The 19,086-nt window shown below is 48.1% G+C and overlaps 1 protein-coding gene and 1 pseudogene across 2 annotated transcripts in view; one reads left to right on the top strand and one right to left on the bottom strand.

The window, feature by feature from the left end:
* Positions 1 to 7,613: 7,613 nt before the first annotated feature.
* LOC147007499 (uncharacterized) lies at positions 7,614 to 9,771 on the top strand (annotated as a pseudogene). Its single transcript, XR_015054148.1, has 4 exons — positions 7,614 to 7,881; positions 7,988 to 8,167; positions 8,291 to 8,473; positions 8,557 to 9,771. The product of XR_015054148.1 is annotated as an uncharacterized LOC147007499 (transcript).
* A 394-nt stretch (positions 9,772 to 10,165) lies between these two features.
* The window catches only part of LOC147007498 (uncharacterized), a 32,696-nt gene continuing 23,775 nt past the window's right edge, over positions 10,166 to 19,086 (bottom strand). The window contains exons 3-5 of the mRNA XM_085867030.1: positions 17,175 to 19,077; positions 12,164 to 12,246; positions 10,166 to 11,979 (exon numbers count right to left, since the gene is read on the bottom strand). Of these exons, the coding sequence (XP_085723156.1) occupies positions 10,921 to 11,979; positions 12,164 to 12,246; positions 17,175 to 19,077 (3,045 nt within the window). The 3' untranslated portion in view covers positions 10,166 to 10,920. The remainder of the gene's footprint in view (positions 11,980 to 12,163; positions 12,247 to 17,174; positions 19,078 to 19,086) is intronic.

Raw genomic sequence — 19,086 nt, 5'->3', positions numbered from 1 at the left:
CCTTCGTCGGTGGGATGAGCCGTCAACACGTGACGTGTAAACTACTTGGGAAGGTGAATTTGTTTATGGTGAAGGAGCAGTTGAACCAACCAACCACACTCAGGGTACCGGTGATAACTCACCAACTTCTCACAAAAAAATCTTACATGTCTCTCTCTCTCTCTCTCTCTCTCTCTCTCTCTCTCTCTCTCTCTCTCTCTCTCTCTCTCTCTCTCTCTCTCTCTCTCTCTCTCTCTCTCTCTCTCTCTCTCTCTCTCTCTCTCTCTCTCTCTCTCTCTCTCTCTCTCTCTCTCTCTCTCTCTCTCTCTCTCTCTCTCTCTCTCTCTCTCTCTCTCTCTCTCTCTCTCTCTCTCTCTCTCTCTCTCTCTCTCTCTCTCTCTCTCTCTCTCTCTCTCTCTCTCTCTCTCTCTCTCTCTCTCTCTCTCTCTCTCTCTCTCTCTCTCTCTCTCTCTCTCTCTCTCTCTCTCTCTCTCTCTCTCTCTCTCTCTCTCTCTCTCTCTCTCTCTCTCTCTCTCTCTCTCTCTCTCTCTCTCTCTCTCTCTCTCTCTCTCTCTCTCTCTCTCTCTCTCTCTCTCTCTCTCTCTCTCTCTCTCTCTCTCTCTCTCTCTCTCTCTCTCTCTCTCTCTTTCTCTCTCTCTCTGTCTCTCCATCCTTTTGTTGGTGTTGTTTTTTTTGAATCACCATCTTTTTTTGTATACCTTGTCGAGGCTCTTGTGAGAGCGAACACACAGCCCACAGCAAAGGGGGGGGGGGCATGAGACAAGAGGCGCGGGAGTGGGAAGGACAAAACAATGGGGAACAGAGACATTAGGAGATCTGTGGAAGGCAGAGGGCTGGGATGGGGAACATGGGGAATAGAAGATGGACATTACAGGGACTTTCAGGAAGGAAAGCAGGGAATTGGAAGGAGGTGGGCTTGGGTGGATTAACGGGGGTAGAAAGGATTGAGGATTTGGATGGGGGATGATAGGATGTGGTGGTGAACAGCTGTTTTGAAGGCCTGGAGGGAAGAATTTGAATGAATAGAGTGAGGGAGTTTATTCCAAAGGCGGGAAAAAAGAGGAATGAAAGGGTGAAGATGAGCAGTGATTCGTGATTTTGGTAGTTTTACTGGAAGGGGGTTGTTGGCGGACCTTGAGCGCCCTGTGGAAATGTGGTGGGGACAAATCGCAGAGAGAGAGCAGGGGGGGGGATGCTGGAGAGGAGACGGGAGAAGACAGAAAGACCACCGACCAACCTACGGTGAGAGAGTGAGAGGCCCAAAGACTCAGCCTCATCACGGGAGATGCCAATGATCTGAAATGCCTTGGTTTCCACAGCGTGAAGCCGAGAAAGGTTTGGGGCAGGAGCACCAGCCCAGAGGGGAGAGCAGTACTCCATCAGGCTACGGACAAAAGCTTTGTGTGTGGTCAGCAGCTCAGTTGGGCCAAGGAAGGACTTTGCACGATGGAGGATTCCTTGTCGGCGACTGGCTTTGGAGGTGAGGTTTGAAATGTGGATTTCCCAGGAAAGATCATGGCAGATAGTGAGACCCAAAATCTTGAATGAAAGGAATTCTTCCAGAGGATTGTTGAGAAAGTGGATGGGGGGGGGGGGGTTCTAAACGGTCCTTTCGGAGAGACATAGTGAGAGTGTGAGATTCGTCTGCATTGAAAGACATGTTCCACGTGTTGGACCAGTTTGTGATTTTATCCAGATCTGCAGTGAGCGAAGAAGCTGCTGCTTGTCGGTCTGAGGGATGACAGATGGTACGGCAGAGGGTGGAGTCGTCGGCAAAGAGAAATAGAGGATTTTCCAGAGAGTTGGAGAGATCATCTATCTATAATTCCAGCAATGTGTGTGTGTGTGTGTGTGTGTGTGTGTGTGTGTGTGTGTGTGTGTGTGTGTGTGTGTGTGTGTGTGTGTGTGTGTGTGTCTGTGTGTGTGTGTGTGTGTGTCTGTGAGTGTGTGTGTCTGTGTGTGTCTGTGACCGCTGTTTCTCGACAACCACTGGTCCGATCTAATTGAAACTTGCCAGGAATATTGCTGGGGACCTGAGGATGTGCCTTTTCAAGGTTTGATATTAATCGGACAAGTGCTTCCCAAGTTTATTTTATTTACCAACCAATGAAAGGACACATTGCTGCGTCGGCCAGTGCGCGGCCGGCCGACGATGACGTCACGTTCCGTGCCGGTTACGATGGGGATCGGTCCCTCAGTTACCGTGGAGTAGGAGTGGCAATGGTCAATGGCAGCGAATGTCATGGCAAGCAAAGAGAGGGAGGTAAACTTGATTTTAATTTGGATTTTAATTAACTCTGTGTGTAAGTATCACAGCAGTTGTTACTTCAATGCAAGCGATAATTCGTGGAATGCACGTGAACATTCCGTACGGGCACGCACCACTTCCGGTCAGTGATGACTTACTGTGTTCTAATAATTTCTTGATTTCTTATGCGCATTTATAGATAAACACAATGCCCCAATCCAGTGGTTGTTTACGAGAGCGAAGGAACGGCCTGTGTGGTTGTTTCTAGTTCGCTGTTTGAAGGTTTTTTTTTTGGTTTGCACGTACAGCCACGCACGTACGGGCACGCGGGAGCGAAGGAACGGCCTGTGTGGTTGTTTCTGGTTTGCTGTTTGAAGGTTTTTTTTTTGGTTTGCACGTACAGCCACGCACGTACGGGCACGCGGGAGCGAAGGAACAGCCTGTGTGGTTGTTGTTTCTGGCTCGCGGTTTGAAAGTTGTTTTTTTTTTGCACGTACGGCCACGCATGTACGGCCACGCACGTACGGGCACGTACTGTTTTTCTTCTTTCGGCTGATCCCGTTAGGGGTCGCCACAGCGGATCATCCGTTATGATCCGCATACTGATTTGGCACAGGTTTTACGCCGGATGCCCTTCCTGACACAACCCTGGTCGCCTCTTATGACACAGGGATAAGGATTGGGTTTCGCCATGATTCCTGGCTGCCCGACACCCTCTCATAGCGCGGCCCAGCGCAGAGCACCCGTCCTCAAGCGATCCTCCAACCCAAGCCTCCGAGTAGCCGGATTACAGGTACACGTCAATACACCCGGTAACGTACGGGCACGTACTCGTTGATGAAAATCAGAAAAAAGAACAGGTCCCAAAACGCTACCTTGAGGAACTCCAGCCTGGACATGAAGAGGGGATGAAAGAACTCCATTTCGGACCACACGTTGACTGCGACAGGAGAGGAAGTCTGCGAGCCATGAGTGGAGATGGCCTTGGATACCATGGGAAGAGAGTTTGGTGAGCAGGGCAGGGTGCCAGACCGTGACAAGAGTACGCGATATTGTCTCGGGATACGTCTCTGATTTCATGTCCGGCATTGAGGACCTCCATCCATTGTTGGGAGAGAGTCTTGTTGATAGCTCCCAAATTCCTGTGTATTTCTGTGTGCCTGGCTTTACCTTTACAGTTATTCGCTTCTCCAGTCAGAAAGTGAAGAGTTTGACAACACGTGAATGAACATGCACATGTCATCGACACATAAAAATACCCTGTGTATTTATTTCTCTGTCACAGAGGAAGTGACGTCATGTTCATCACTGAAAGGTCAGGTCAGGTATGGGAGCATGCACCGGAGCGGCGCGTCGCTCGGGATGATGTCCGTGTGTTCCGGGCAGAGCACAGAACTGCATGCGACGACACGAGTCCAGCATTTCCAGCAGCCTCGAGAAGTGTGCGGGGGCGGGGGGGGCGGGGTCTCAGATTCTCCATGTAAATGTGTGTCGTGTCGTGTGCTGCCTCCAGGTCGGGGAGGGTATTACAAGTCTCCACCGTTTACAGGACATTGTTCCTGTCCGCACGTTGTCCAGTGCAGTAAAAGGTGTTTTTTTTGTATATTCGGAGTTGTTCGTTGCCTATACACCACTCAAATAAAGGTTCACATCAGAAGAACGCGTGGCGTGCTTGGAACAAGATCACCCTTCGGGTGGGTATTCTGCGTGTACAGTATTACAAATTGTTGCTCCAACCTCCATGGGGGCACTGGATCAGCGTCACAGCAGCACCCTCAGCAATGCGCGCTTCCTCGCAGCCTTGTGCTGCACCTGATGAAGAAGAAGAAGAAGAAGAAGAAGAAGAAGAAGAAGAAGAAGAAGAAGAAGAAGAAGAAGAAGAAGAAGAAGAAGAAGAAGAAGCCTGCAGGATTTCAAATCTTTGTTGTTGAGGAGTTTGTTGTGTATTTTTTTTTCCAGTCTGGACTCGATTGGGATGTGTGAACTATTTGTCATGATCGGTGATCGCCACCACGTAATTCATTCACATCTCCGAGCCAGAAAGAGTTGATAAAAGTTACGAATATCTTGGTAATTATTCCTGTCGAAACCAAACTTGGGCTGGAGAGACGGATCCTCAAGGTCTTAGGACAAATCATATTAGATATTGGTTCGTACCTCGGTACCTGTAATATATCCTCGATCATAATTGTCTTCCTTTGCCTTCGTTCGGCAATTTCGTTTCCGCTTCCACTATATTGTTGTGCACTATGAGGTGGCCATGGCAGAGTAGTTAGCGGCAGTGTTCTTATAGCGATTCCGTTTTGACAGGTGCACTCAGTCCCGAATTGAATGCAGAAGGTATTTTTTTCTCTCCAAAACTACACACAATTTCGATGAAACTTGACCACAACCTTCATCACCCGTAATGTACCAAAGTGTATCAACCGCATCAAAACCTGCACTCACGAAGGGGATCTATGGGGTGAGGGTGGGGAGGGGAAGGGTGGGGAGGGGAAGGGTGGGGAGGGGAAGGGGGGGTTGATCCCCCCCCCCCAAAATAAGTGTTTGCTCTCTTATCCAAAACTACGCACACAATTTCGATGAAACTTGACCACAACCTTCATCACTCGTAATGTACTAAACTTTGTTCACGACATTAAAAATAAATAAATCATGGTGGAAGAGAGTCTGTGTCGTGGGGAAACTTAGCTAAATATAGCATAACAATTGTGCATTTTGTGAGGAAAGCACCAAATTTGGCACACTAGTCGCCTATCATATTATGAACAGATTTGGATGTTGGGCCATCTCAAAATCGGCCGCTGATGGCTGTGGCAGCCATTTTCCACTGCCATCAAAAATATTGAGATGGCCCAACATCCAAATCTGTTCATAATATTGTTGTAGATTTCCCGCCCGTCGGTGTGCGAATGTCCGCGTCTAACTAATAACGGTCGCTTCGCCCACCGAACGGACAATCCAGTCGTGACTTTCTGGAGCAACGCCGGAAACCAGTCACGGGTGGGTTTTTAATCCCACCACGGCCCAGTCCGTATTCTACCCGCGTGAAATAGGGTCAATCGCCGAATATCGATATACCTAAGTACCCGCGTGGGTAACCTACCGAGGGACCGTACCTCGGCGAAGGCTTGCTTGGACACGAATCGCTTAAGCGGTCCATTACGCTCTGGGATAACCGAGCGGGTATTCTCGCCAGACCTCGCCGGACCCGATTCTATTTATCGGTTATTTAAAAACCAACTATATTCCGAGTGCAAGATGGGGCAGTTCAATGAGGGAATGGACGCAACGAACAGGTTTACATTCACACAAGGATATTAATTAAAATAAAGCACAATGCTATTAAACAAGGTAAAACACGTGTGCACCGACACAAGCAACAAAAGCACGACAAAAGAATTACAACCGTCTACTTATTATGTACAGTCACTTGCACTTAACAGCATTTCCTACTGATTAGATGGGCCCACGGACACACGTACGCACACACACACACACACACACACACACTCAAGAAATGGTGGCAGAGGCCTTTAATAACCAGCTCCAGCTCAGAGGACAGGTGAGCTGAAACCCAGAACGTATCTCGAACCTCTCCACCTCATGTGGTCTTCAAGTTGTTCGGACCCGGGCTCCAGCGAGAGCGAGCTTGATCCAATTGCTGAGCCGCGATCCTTGCCAAGCTCCCGCGAATCCTCCCGCGCTTCTCAACACGTGCTGGTGAGACGATGCGCCGATCCTTCCCGTCGATGCGTCGCTTCCCCGAGGAACCACCTCCATGAAGAGGTCGATGAGTCGCACCAAGCCGGAAACCAAAATGGAGAACAAAGAGCTCCACGAACAAAGAAGAAGAAGCCACCACTTGTAGCTCGAGCCGAACGGCCGGCTTAACTTCCTTCCAAACAGGGCAGCTTGAAGCAAAAAACTCTCCCGAGCCAAACAGAAGCCGAAGCTCACTGAGCCAGCCGAAGCAAAAAGCTTCCGAAGGCCTTAACCGTAACGCAAGCCAAGCAGGACCCGACGGTCTGCTGAACGACTCCCCTCAACTCCCTTCTCCAACTCTGCCCCTGAACAAAAGAAAATGATCTCCTCTTGACCTTCTCCGCCCCCCCCCCCCACCCCTCCATGCCTGGCGTGTCTCATGCCCTTGTGATCCATCTCCCCGCTCAACCACGGGTGGGAGGGAGATGTTGACATCATGAGTCACGGGACGGCAGGGTTCTTCTTGCTCTTCGCAGAAGAGGGGGAGGGATGTCTCCATTGTTCGTTCCCTAACTATTAAATCGATCCGCAGCGCATCTAATCGATTTCTGAACATTTAAACAATGGAAGGTGAGCTATCTGGGGAACAAGCACTTATCGACATCGCTGACTAAAGGAACCTGAATGTTGCGTGCAATCGAATTCCCAAATTCGTAACACTACCCCCTCCCCTTTCAAAATTTTTCAAAATTTGGATTTTCAAATGGCCAATCGGGCAGATTTGATCAGAAAGCCCTGCAGAACAGAAATGCCAAATTTGATGCTTGTATCATAATTTGCACGATTTTTCTACTATCTACTACACTGTGGTGTCACCATCGTCGGCCAGCCTGTCTTCGACAGGATCAACTGCGGGGGATGCGGGGGATGCGGGGGGAGTCCTTTGTTGAATCTATATCATCATCACCACCAACACCAGCATCTTTCTCCACCACATGGAAAAACGATGTCAATTTATGAGTCTTCTTGAGTAGTTGATCCTCCTGATGCTTTTTCTGCAACTCCTGAGCTCGCTCCCAGCCACCTTTGCCTCCTGACATAACGATGGATGGAATCTGCAAATAGAACATTCTGGGGAGCCAATCAAAGTTCGGGTGCTCAGAGGGCCTGCGCGAAAAAATCGGAAAAAATAACTTTTGCCAATATTGACTTGTGGGATGTCTAATTAGGGGTTTTTTGGGGGTGCTGAATTGATTCCAACCATTAGATTTGAGGAAAAATGAATCCCAAGCTGTAAAATATTGACATGATACGTTTTTAGATATCTCAGACTGTGTTTTGCGGTAATTTGGCTCAATTGATTCAGATTGTTCAAATTGTGCTGAAACCAGCATACAACATTTTTGAAACCACTGCTATATTGTTGGTTATACTTGTGCTCATGCTCAGTAGAATTCTCTGTGTTAGCTGGCGTTAGCTAAGAGCTTTTAGCTATAAAATTATTGTGTACCGGACTTAATAGAAGCTCAATATATTCAACGTAGAGTGGACCTATTAATATTAAAACACATCACTGCATGTGTGTTTTGTCTGTTTTGTGTCAAAATTTCATGTCCTGTCTGTTGTTTATAAAAAAAAATGTCTTATTTTTAAGGACAGTATGGACAAGGATGTGACTGAGCCTGGCTTGAGGTGTTTCATCTGTGGTGGTTCTGGGATTGAAAAGCAGACGCTCTCAAAAGTCTCCAATAAAGGCCACCCACGGATCTTATCACATTCTGAGTTTGTGGGCGATTCGGCGTTGATCGGGAGACTAAATGAGGACTGGAACAACGGAGAAGACAGCAAGTTGAGATACCATGTGGATTGTAAAACAGAGTTGTACAGTCGTGCGAGAAGTATCTCCACTGCAACTGAAACAGTTAATCGTAAGTTTTTTTTTATTCATCATTCAAAGGAAGTAGAATTGCAAATAAAAACGACAATAATAATCTCAAATTTGCTTTCTAAACAATAATTTTTTTCTTTCCATAGAACAAGATGAGGAGGGCCGATGTTCAGACAGGACGAGAAAACGCCGGATATCATCTGGGCAAAGTTCCTCACCTGGCTCCAGCTCTACTTCCCAAACACCATCAGCGCATCTTATCTACCGTGATGTTTGCATACTCTGTGATGAAGGCATCAACGTTGGAACATTGGAACGAAACCCTGGTAAGTTGCGCGGTTACTGAGTCCTGCACAAGTTCAAATGCATATTTTTAATTTTTTTTTCTCTTCACTCCACCACTCAAAGTCAAATACACTTTTATCATGCATATATGTGGCATCATCCAGGCAGAGCCCGGAAGGTGTATTGTGTGCCTGACAATCGCTGCCAGGACCGACTGAAAAGGAATTTGATGGAGACAGCTGTGAAACGAGGAGATGCCTGGGGACGTGAGGTTGCCGGTGGCAGAAGAGGCGCTTTATCATCTCCGGTGCAGGACCCTATTCGAGCACTCGTTTACAAACCCTGAGGCAATTCTAATAGCAATGCACTTATGAAATTAAAATGAAAATGATAAGTTCGGCTTAATTAGAAATGATATTTTTGTCCTCAGGTCGGACGGCCTATTGATGGAGAGACAGTTGCTGTTTGAGAAACTGTGCTTATGGATAGATGAAGGGGTGGAGCACGGTATTACAACTCTCGCAGAGATCCACAGGAAGATGGAAGAGCTTGACCCCAGCGAGGACAAACGTCTGGAATACAGTCCACAGTATCTGAAAAATAAAGATTCAGGAACAGTATGAGTCTCTCGACTTCACATCAGATGAGAGAAGAACAGATATTGTGTGTCTGAGAGACATGACAAATGCAATCGTTCGAGACAACCGTCAGCAGGTCCTCAACCCCTCGCAAACCCTGGACGATGCTGAACTGAAAGAGCTCACCATTTCAACTGCCATCAACCTGATCTGCGGAGACTTGGCAAGAGTCCTACTTGACCAGAAGCAGTACCCTTCGGTGGAGAGCATGACCAATACACAGAACCAGCTTGCTCTGATTCCCAACAGCCTACAGAAGCTACTGAAACCAATCGTGAAATCAGATGAAAAGGTAGCAGTCTGGGGCCAGAACCTACTGAAAGCCTATCGCCCTCAATCAGGAGTGATGCCCTCTCAACTCGGACTCACGATACAACTTGACCACATGTTTGGATCCAAGTGGTTGATTGACCGTTGTCATCACTTAGGATACTCTGAGCTCCATCGCTTCAAGTATTGTTACTTGAACGTGAAAAACGGACTTGGGAGCATTGATCAGGATATCCTGGTCACAGAAAAAGATGAAGCAGCAGCCGTAGAGATTGAGGAAGCAGAAGTCGATGCTGTCCTATCTCCAGAACAGGCAGAAGAGCAAGAGGAGAATAGTGATGAGATGGATGAGGGTTTTGCTGTCTTCGTTCCAGAAGAAAGCACAGTTCAGCACATGGCAACTCACTGAGCAAGGATATGTACCAGTCCCTTCTACAGACCCCATTGCACCAGACTACCTCCTGACGTTTGCCAGCTCACTCAGGTGCTGCTGTAAAAAGCAAGGAGTCAAGTGTATTTCTGCTTGCGGCATCTGTCATGGTAACTCTTGCCTGAACATAAACCAGCTGGATGACAAGAGGAGTGAGGAATATACAGTCCTGGGGAGTTTGATGAATAAGGTTGTAAAAGCTGACGAAGCAACATTTCCATTGAGCACAGTTCTGTTAAAAATGTCAATAAAATACATTTTATATGATCAAGGAGTGTTTTTTTTCTTCTCAAAAATAATGGTTGGAATCAATTCAGCACCCCAAAAAAAACCCTAGTTAGACATCCCACAAGTCAATATTGGCAAAAGTTAATTTTCCGATTTTTTCGCGCAGGTCCTCTGAGCACCCGAACTTTGATTGGCTCCCAAGAATTTTCCACAAGGATTTGGGTTTGCACTAATTGGTAGGTGTTAGTAGACACCTAGATGAAAACGTTGGTGAAGAAAATTTTTGGTAAGCAATTTTTTCACAGATGGTCAATACAATTTGCTAAAATTCCCCAACTAAGTGGGGACAAAAAAAAGACTTCAGGCTACTCTCATGGTGTAACGCACCTCAAAGCGACCCGATCAAATCTCCACCAGCCCTTACCCCTCCAGCCATGTTTGTTGAGTGAGGTATAAACACAATGGAGTCTGAAAGAGAAAAGTTTAATCATGAAGAGAAACAAAATCAATGAGCCGGAAGTTGACACAAAACAAACCCGGAAGTGATGGGCCGGATCTGAAAGATTCACACCTGCAAGCATTGTGGAGGTGAACAGGATGCCAATGTCATACATAACAAAGCAAAGATGGATTGAAAATAGAAATGTGTGAGAAAGGAAGTCGAGAGAACAACATGGAGGCAGATACGAGGCAGGGCTGGCAGGGAACCGAGACCGTCGATCCGAACGGAAGGAGAACTTCGACTCTCCGCTCAATCTCGTGGACATCAAAGATGAACTCGAATATAAAGAAATAAATAAATGTCAATTTGATCCGATTCAGCATTCGTTGGCTGGAACACACCTCTCGTGCTGTCATTGGTCGGCCCCCCCCAAAATAAACCCAATAAGTCACGTGACCATGACCAGGAAGTGGTGCAAAACACACTCCGGATGTGAATTCAAGAACAATTGACCCGAACAATGAGCCGCGTGACAACATTGTGTCGCTGGGATTCTTGTAATGAAAAACAGACGACGAAATGAAAGTCCAGGAAGTTCAACACGTACTTGGAGTTCAGAAGGCACTTCCACATCGGAAGTATATTGGGATGGCGTGTCTTTCATGCGATACGTTTGTGGGCAAAATGATTCCACATGACCCAGGAAGTACGATCCATTAGGACTGCCGAGCCCTCAGGAGCATCTCGACGCTTAGCAGGAAAGTAAAACTTCTTGAAATAGGAAATTCAACGAGTGCCTCCAATGAATGATTCAGTTGTTTGTGTAACGACTTCCTGTGCAGTCAGTGACAAATCCCAAAACATGCCTGAACTCAACACATATGTTTGCTTGGCGTTCTGGATGACCTCGGGTGATGCAGGAGGTGGACTTCGCCGCAATGTTGCACACACGGAGCCTGCGGCCTGTGGGGGTATGCAAGGCGAGTCTGAAAGCGATCCCGGAGGTGGTCGAACCGTGCTATCTGAGGTGGAGTGCGGTTGGCTAAATCCGTGCTGCTTGAGCAACTTCTGCTGTAGTGTCGTCTTCAGATCATCAAGAAAATTAACCTGCGTCACTCCGCTGCCTTGTTTCTTCGGGGTCAGGGCAGACATATTTGGGTCCTGATTTTGACTGCGGGAACATGGAGTGTCTCTGCATGTCGAGTGGAGGTGGAGTGGAGGTGCAGGTGGTATACCTTGTTTCCCACTGACCCTGGCCAGGTGCTGTGCAGTGGTGGGAGACTTGGGTGTTGCTGGATTTGGAATTCGTGTTAGATGTGGAGGCAAGCTGGGAGGAGGTGGTATTGCCCCCTTTTTCAAGGGATCATTCGGTTTTGAAAAGGATGAGGATGGAGGGCCCAACCAAGGCTCAATTGTAGCGTGGGAGTTACAAGGACCTGATGAAGCTCGAGCAAAGTGCACTTTGAGCTTCTGAGGAGACTGCCATCTCGCTGGCAGAGAGGGTGGCGGTGGGGGGTTCTGGGCATGCTGTGTGAACGATGAAGACAGAGGTGGAGGAGGTGGAGGAAATGCAGGAGGTGGAGGAATTCCAGGAGGTAGTGGAGGAAATGCAGGAGGTGGAGGAGGTGGAAGAAATGCAGGATGTGGAGGAATTCCAGGAGGTAGTGGAGGAAATGCAGGAGGTGGAGGAGGTGGAAGAAATGCAGGATGTGGAGGAATTCCAGGAGGTAGTGGAGGAAATGCAGGAGGTGGACGAACTCCTTCCCATCGTGACTGCATCCAAGACTGGGCTCTGTGACATCGATCTAGAGTCTTCGTTCCTCCATTAGTTCTTCCATGCTTGTCCTAAACATTTGGGAAGATCAATCAGTCTCACGAGGACGATGTGCATCACGTGCTTTATCATATCGCATTTACCAAGTGCATGTGATTCTAAAAACATCCGACTGCGAATCCAGTACGTGCCCACCATGTTTTGTCCCTTGACCTGTGTTCCAGGTTTCCACCCGTTTGAGGACGCGGCACATACCATGCTCTGAGAGTGTACACGGCCAGAAGATGGAACATCTGACACCCTCGTGAAGGACTGTTCAAAATACAGAGATTGAGAGTCTGTAGAAGACAAACGACATGCAAGGCAGACAGATCTCCATCAGATGCAATCACATACTGCACGTGAAAATAGATCAGAGACACCTCCACTACCTTCTCATGGAACATTTTCTTCGTTTAATCCCAACAGAAACTTACCACTGAGAGAACGTGGAACACTGCCTGTAAATTACATCCTCTGTGAGAGGTTTTGCTTTCTGGTCCGGGTTAGGGGCGGGGCTACCCTTTGACCACTCCCACCACCCTCAGTACATTACAACACCTGTATTAAACTGTACATCCAGGTATAACACATACCTTTGGAAGTAATGCACGAACTCTTGTGGTGAAGTCCAATTTCGTTTCTCCCTTTAGGCCTTCCACTCGGCGGAAGGCGTTAAGGGAGAAACTTCCTTCTCGACATGGGGATTTCAACCCATGGAGTTTGTCCGTACTCTAACCTCTAAATGCTGGGCCTCAAGCGAGGAAGCAGCACGTAGAGTTCCCTTTTAAAAATCTTCGATAAGACTCGGCCAGGGGCAGAATTTAACCTCTGACCTATCAGACTGAGAGCAGATACTCTAATCATTTTACCATGTCTGGCCAAACAACCTTTCCTTAACCTGACTCACGTCTGACTGTCGAGAGTTGGTCCACACATCAACGATGACTCTGTCTGTGGTTGTACGTCTACAAATGGGGGTCAAATCGAACTATCCATCCTAACTCTATTTCTCATGTGCAATGACGACTTCCACCACGCCAGCATCAACTACAAGTCAGTGAGCTTTCTTCCAATTATGAGCAAAGTCATGGAGTCCATCATTGCTTCTGATGTCATCTTCCCAGTTTTCAAAAACACCTGACCTCTGGGCTCTGACCATCAGTTTGGAATCCATCCCGGTCACTCAACTTTGGACGTGCTCCAGCAACTGTCTCAGCAATGGTTGGACACCCTCCATCTCAAACAAGATGTGAGGACTATCTCTCTGGAAACATCTCGGGCAGTTTGGCATCCTGCTTTGCTTGCCAAGCTCTCTGCCTGTGGCATAGAAGGCCTTCATTCCTGGATTACTGACTTCCTCTACTCACGCAGCTTCCATTAATATGGAGCCTCCTCTCAAGGTGGAGCCTTGAGTTCCCCAAGCAGTGTCATGGCCCATTCTTGTTCCTACATCCTCTCTGGTGCTCTGGAAAATCCTCTCTTCCTTTTTTTCAAACGACTTCACATTGCGTCGTATCTTCTGCTCAGCTTGTCCGGAATGATCGTCAAGCTAACCTACGTATCGATTTCCATGGTCAGTCACTGGAAGACGTTCAGTCTCTTGAACTCACCATCAGCAATGGACCTCTACGAGGCCAACCAAAGAGCAAAGCTGGCTTCCAAAACCAGTCGAGACAGGCTCCGTCGATCTCCGTTTTTCCTTGGAAGATCAGAGCTACTCACAGTTTGCAAGGTCTTTGCCCATAGCTCAATGGAGTACTGCTCTCACATCTGGGCTGGTGCCCAAGAATCACATCTCTCTCCTGGATTCTGTGGAATCTAAAGCTTTCAAAATTATTGGAATCTCCTGTAATGAGGCTGAAGCTCAGGGTCTGCCACCCTAGTATTGCAGGCAGTCGCTCTGCTCTCTGTCTTCCTGCCCATCCCAGCTCCTCCAGGACACAAGTATCTTGCAGCAGCACTACCTCGTGGGACTCTTTTGTTTCTCATTCATTTCTCATTCTCATCTCATCCGGAGATGGTTCAATCCCACTTTTCACTCCAGGGCTTCAGGGAAGTGCTGCACCACCATGTCATGTCATCCCCATCCTTAACTGCAATTTATTCTACTCCCTCAACCCAACACATGACAAAACCCTCTTATTAGAGGTTACCCCATTTCCTCCGGTTTTTTTTCTCTCTCTCTCTCTCTCTCTCTCTCTCTCTCTCTCTCTCTCTCTCTCTCTCTCTCTCTCTCTCTCTCTCTTTCTCTCTCTCTCTCTCTCTCTCTCTCTCTCTCTCTCTCTCTCTCTCTCTCTCTCTCTCTCTCTCTCTCTCCCTCTCTCGGCCCAACTGCCCCCCTTTCAACTTGTTCAGCTGTCCAAACGAAGCAGATGGAGCCCGAAAAGGTTTGTAGAATTTTATAAAATTGTATCAACAAAGTACAGGTTGGAGGAATTGAGCACAAATGGGTTTATTAAGAAGTTAATTAGTGCATTAAAATACAATAGTTTTTTTTAATGTTTCCCAGTGTGAAAAAGGCCAAAGAGGTGAAAATGAAGTCTCGAAGATTAACGACCCACATCAGCAGGTTCCTTGTCAAATTCAACAATACCTCCAGAGCCGCCCATAGAGAGTAAAGTAGATCTGAGGATCACGCGCTGGCTCACTGACACACACACACACACACACACACACACACACACACACACACACACACACACACACACACACACACACACACACACACACACACACACACACACACACACACACACACGAGGCTTCGGGAACGGGTGTGGTTCAGGGGGGATGGATGGTCAGTCCTTGAGGACAATGGTTCTGAATGTTTTTGTCTCGGCGACCCCTTTCTCGACACGTCGCGATTAAAAATGAAGATTACATTGAAATACATTTTTTGTAATTAAACATTATTTTGAATGCAAGACGTGCAACGCCACATTTGATTACTGTGTAAAGCTGCGTGGGTGTGACGTCATCTGTTTTTAACCCCGTTGAATCCATTCTGCACAGCACGGTGTTAAAAATCTCCGGTCACCTTGGAGATAGACATTATTGATTGCCACATTGACATCTTTTAATAAATAAAATGTGTCATAATGAACATGTTCCGTTAACCCTTAACAGGTAACCTGAGGTTTTGAGGACATAAAGGTAAGTTGGGGTTTTTTTCTCAAAAAATAAAAATAAAAACAATTTCGAAAGGCATGTTCTAAAAAATGTTCCAAAAAATAATACAAGTACACGCGCTCCCTGCGGCAGCGACAGGAAGGGCCATGTTATCATCCTCTCTGGGGTATATAGATTACAGTAGATCTATACTCGGGTCCGTTAGTCTGTGGTGGACGCAATAAGCAGATAATGCCCGAAGAACGTCGGGTTTCCTCCCTTTCCATTTCGTGTTAAACAGCAGTAGCGACTGTTTGAAAAGGTAATCGTACGTGTTTGTGGTTTATCATATTTTTACTTCTGGTAGAGGTGACTCATGAAACACCACGATAAGCGGTTTATACACGTCAACGTGGAACTTGTGTCCAAGGATGAAAGACCCCTCGGGGAGAGGGGATATTAAAAGCATAAATGTTGTTTTGTCATCACATTAATATCATGCTAATTATCATTAGAGTTATTACTTTTGTTTTTAAAAGTGGCTTTGGAAAAACGCCACGATTAGCTTGCTTAACACGGATATACACCTTAACACGGATTTCACCGAAGGCAGAACATCCCCTTGGGGATGATGGGAAATGAAGTCGCCACAACCTCCATCGTGTGACCCCCAGTCCTCCTGTCAAGTTTGGTTGAGACTGGCAAAGTAACAACCAAATGTATTACGGTCAGACAGACAGACAGACACCAAATTGCATCGTTGAGTATGATCAGAACGGCCGTGGGTGTTCAATGACTGGCATTCTGGGCAGGGAGGGGACGAGAGCTCTTCTCTTCTGCCCATTACTCCGGGTGCCAGTCGGTGTTAAAACACGCACGACAGCGGCGAATCAGCGCCTGCCAGAAGTGTCCGAGCAAACCATCACAGGTGATTCACTTGCTACAAGCACAATAACGTGCGCGAACACAATCTCCCTGACAAGCGAGTTTATCTGCCAATTATTTATGTGCAAGGGGGTTCACATTTCCCAATGACCATCCAATATTCATAAAAAAAACCAGGAATTTATTAACGAGAAGAACAATACATGCCGCAAGATGACACAAATCAATACTAAACAACGCGTGCGCCCGCGGATCCTCGGTGGCTTGAATAAATAATGTTTTATCACATTCACGAAGGGAGGACGAGACTGGGAGGAGGGGTGACGAGACAAAAAAGAAAACCTGTGTTGTGCGAGCCCCGCTCACCCACATGGCACAGCTTCATGCATGTGGCACTAGGTTGCGCCTCCCACCAGACTTGGCAGAACCACGATTCGCCGAGAGCCCTGCAGCCCAACAAGGCAAGGAGAACAGCAGCCACCAACAAAGACGTTGCACACCGAACGGCCGCGATGAGAAGGCGCAGAAATGACGGGGATAAAGAGAGACAGAAACCAATGAGGGCGAGAGGTGGATTGCGCCAGCCACTGAGGAGAGATTGAGACGGGAGAGGCAGGATCTGTTTTTGAGGGAGGAGGGTGCGTGGCACAACCTGTTCGGGCTTTTATAGCCCCCCGGAGGGACCTCGGACCTTCTCATTGGAGAAAACGAACGGCTGATGTGCCTGATCCCAGAGGAGACGTCCAAGTTTAATTTTCCAAGAAGGGAAGTTTCCGACACTGTGTATCTTTTGGAATGACGATGCGATACTACTGTTGCAATGCTCCAGTACCACTACCGGGCACAAAAAGGGTTAATGGATAAAATCACACTGGGAATTGAAATCAAAATCCATCTCACAATGTATTTTTTTTTTTCTGGTCAAGCAGTTGAGTTTGGAGGCCGTCTCAAGACAAGTGAAGGTTTGTGCAGAGGAAGAAAATTAAAAGGGTCATGGAAGGCAAAAATTCCATCCGTTGAGTATGTAATATATAGACGGCCCTGTAAGATGCCTCGGGCATCCAAAACTCATGGGAGAGGTTTTTTTTTACATTCAACGCATGGGACAAGGAAGTTCTTACGGAATACGATTTCACGCGGATGACAAAAATATTAGGAGTCATCCACGTCGTGAATGGAAAAGAGTAGTGGGAATGGGAAGAGGGATGTGAGGAAAGGACATGTTGCTCACTTGAATGGGTTGCATTCTTGAAGACCAAGACCTGCGTCGTTTGGCAAGGTCCGTCCTTGCGATCCAGCATGGAGTGTGATCGGCTCGGCCTGTCCTTGTTATCCAACATGGCGTGCGGTCGGCTCGGCCTGTCCTTGTTGTCCAACATGGAGTGCGGGCGGCTAGGCCTGTCCTTGTTATCCAACATGGCGTGCGGTCGGCTCGGCCTGTCCTTGTTATCCAACATGGCGTGTGGTCGGCTCGGCCTGTCCTTGTTGTCCAACATGGAGTGCGGTCGGCTAGGCCTGTCCTTGTTGTCCAACATGGAGTGCGGTCGGCTAGGCCTGTCCTTGTTGTCCAACATGGAGTGCGGTCGGCTAGGCCTGTCCTTGTTATCCAACATGGAGTGCGGTCGGCTCGGCCCGTCATTGTTATCCAACGTAGCGTGTGGTCGGCTAGGCCTGTCCTTGTTATCCAACATGGCGTGCGGTCGGCTCGGCCTGTCCTTGTTATCCAACATGGAGTGCGGTCGGCTCGGCCTGTCCTTGTTGTCCAACATGGAGTGTGGTCGGCTTGGCCTGTCATTGTTATCCAACGTAGCGTGTGGTCGGCGAGGCCTGTCCTTGTTATCCAACATGGCGTGCGGTCGGCTCGGCCTGTCCTTGTTATCCAACATGGCGTGCGGTCGGCTCGGCCTGTCCTTGTTATCCAACATGGCGTGCGGTCGGCTCGGCCTGTCCTTGTTATCCAACATGGAGTGCGGTCGGCTCGGCCTGTCCTTGTTGTCCAACATGGAGTGTGGTCGGCTTGGCCTGTCCTTGTTCTCCAACATGGAGTGTGGTCGGCTTGGCCTGTCCTTGTTATCCAACATGTCGTGCGGTCGGCTCGGCCCGTCATTGTTATCCAACATAGCGTGTGGTCGGCGAGGCCTGTCCTTGTTATCCAACATGGCGTGCGGTCGGCTCGGCCTGTCCTTGTTGTCCAACATGGAGTGCGGTCGGCTTGGCCTGTCCTTGTTCTCCAACATGGAGTGCGGTCGGCTCGGCCTGTCCTTGTTATCCAACATGTCGTGCGGTCGGCTCGGCCCATCATTGTTATCCAACGTAGCGTGTGGTCGGCGAGGCCTGCGCTGCTCGAGTGACATCTGCTGCAATGCTTTTCGATCTTCACGAAAATTGTGCTGCATCACTCCGCTGCCTTGTGTCGTCAATGACAGGTGAGTTACATTTGGATCCTGATGTTGGCCAGGTGAACTTGGAGTTCCTCCACATGTCGAAGGTGTACTGAGGCTTCGCTTGAGTAATGTTGGGTGTTCAGGATGTTGGTTTGCTGGAGCATCTGGGCCAACAAGTGAGGTCGAGCCTTTTCTTCCTGATTTGGGGATTGCTGTTGGATTTCGTTTTAAGGAAGAAAAAATTCCAAAAGTTTGAAAACTTGCATGCTGCTGGAGTAAATGTCTGGGTTTCTCAACACCACATGGGGACTGGATGGATTTCGGGCTATGAGGTTGGACAGCAGCTTCAGAGAGTGGTGCATGAGAACCAGCAGCCACGGGTGATGGTGGAGTCAGAATGCTAAATCTCACTTTTTTCAAGGAAGCCTCAGGTTTTGAAGAGGATGAAGATAGAGGGTCCAGAACAGACTCCATTGTTAGGTTGGAGTCAAGATGAGCTGTTGAGGTTGAGGCGAAATGCTGTGGAGACCTTTGTGGACTTCTGTGGACCAAACTGCTGTCGAGGCCTGTGAGGTTCTGTGGAGACCTTCCAGCTGCTGGAGGGGGTGGTGGTGGAGAAATGTGAGTATGCTTTGGAAATGATGGAGGCAGAGGTGGAGGAGTTGGAGGTACTCCGTCCCATCCTGACTGTGACTGGATGCTGGAACGTCGAGCTGCAGTCTCCGCACCTTCAGTTCTTCCATGCTCCTCCTAAAGGTT

Source organism: Eptatretus burgeri, unplaced genomic scaffold, assembly GCF_056783735.1.
Source record: "Eptatretus burgeri isolate ZD-2024b unplaced genomic scaffold, Ebu_testis_v1 Ebu_testis_scaffold_133, whole genome shotgun sequence".
NCBI lineage: Eukaryota > Metazoa > Chordata > Myxini > Myxiniformes > Myxinidae > Eptatretus > Eptatretus burgeri.
The sequence above is the reverse complement of the archived record's forward strand: the minus strand, read 5'-3'. Positions and strand labels throughout refer to the sequence as shown.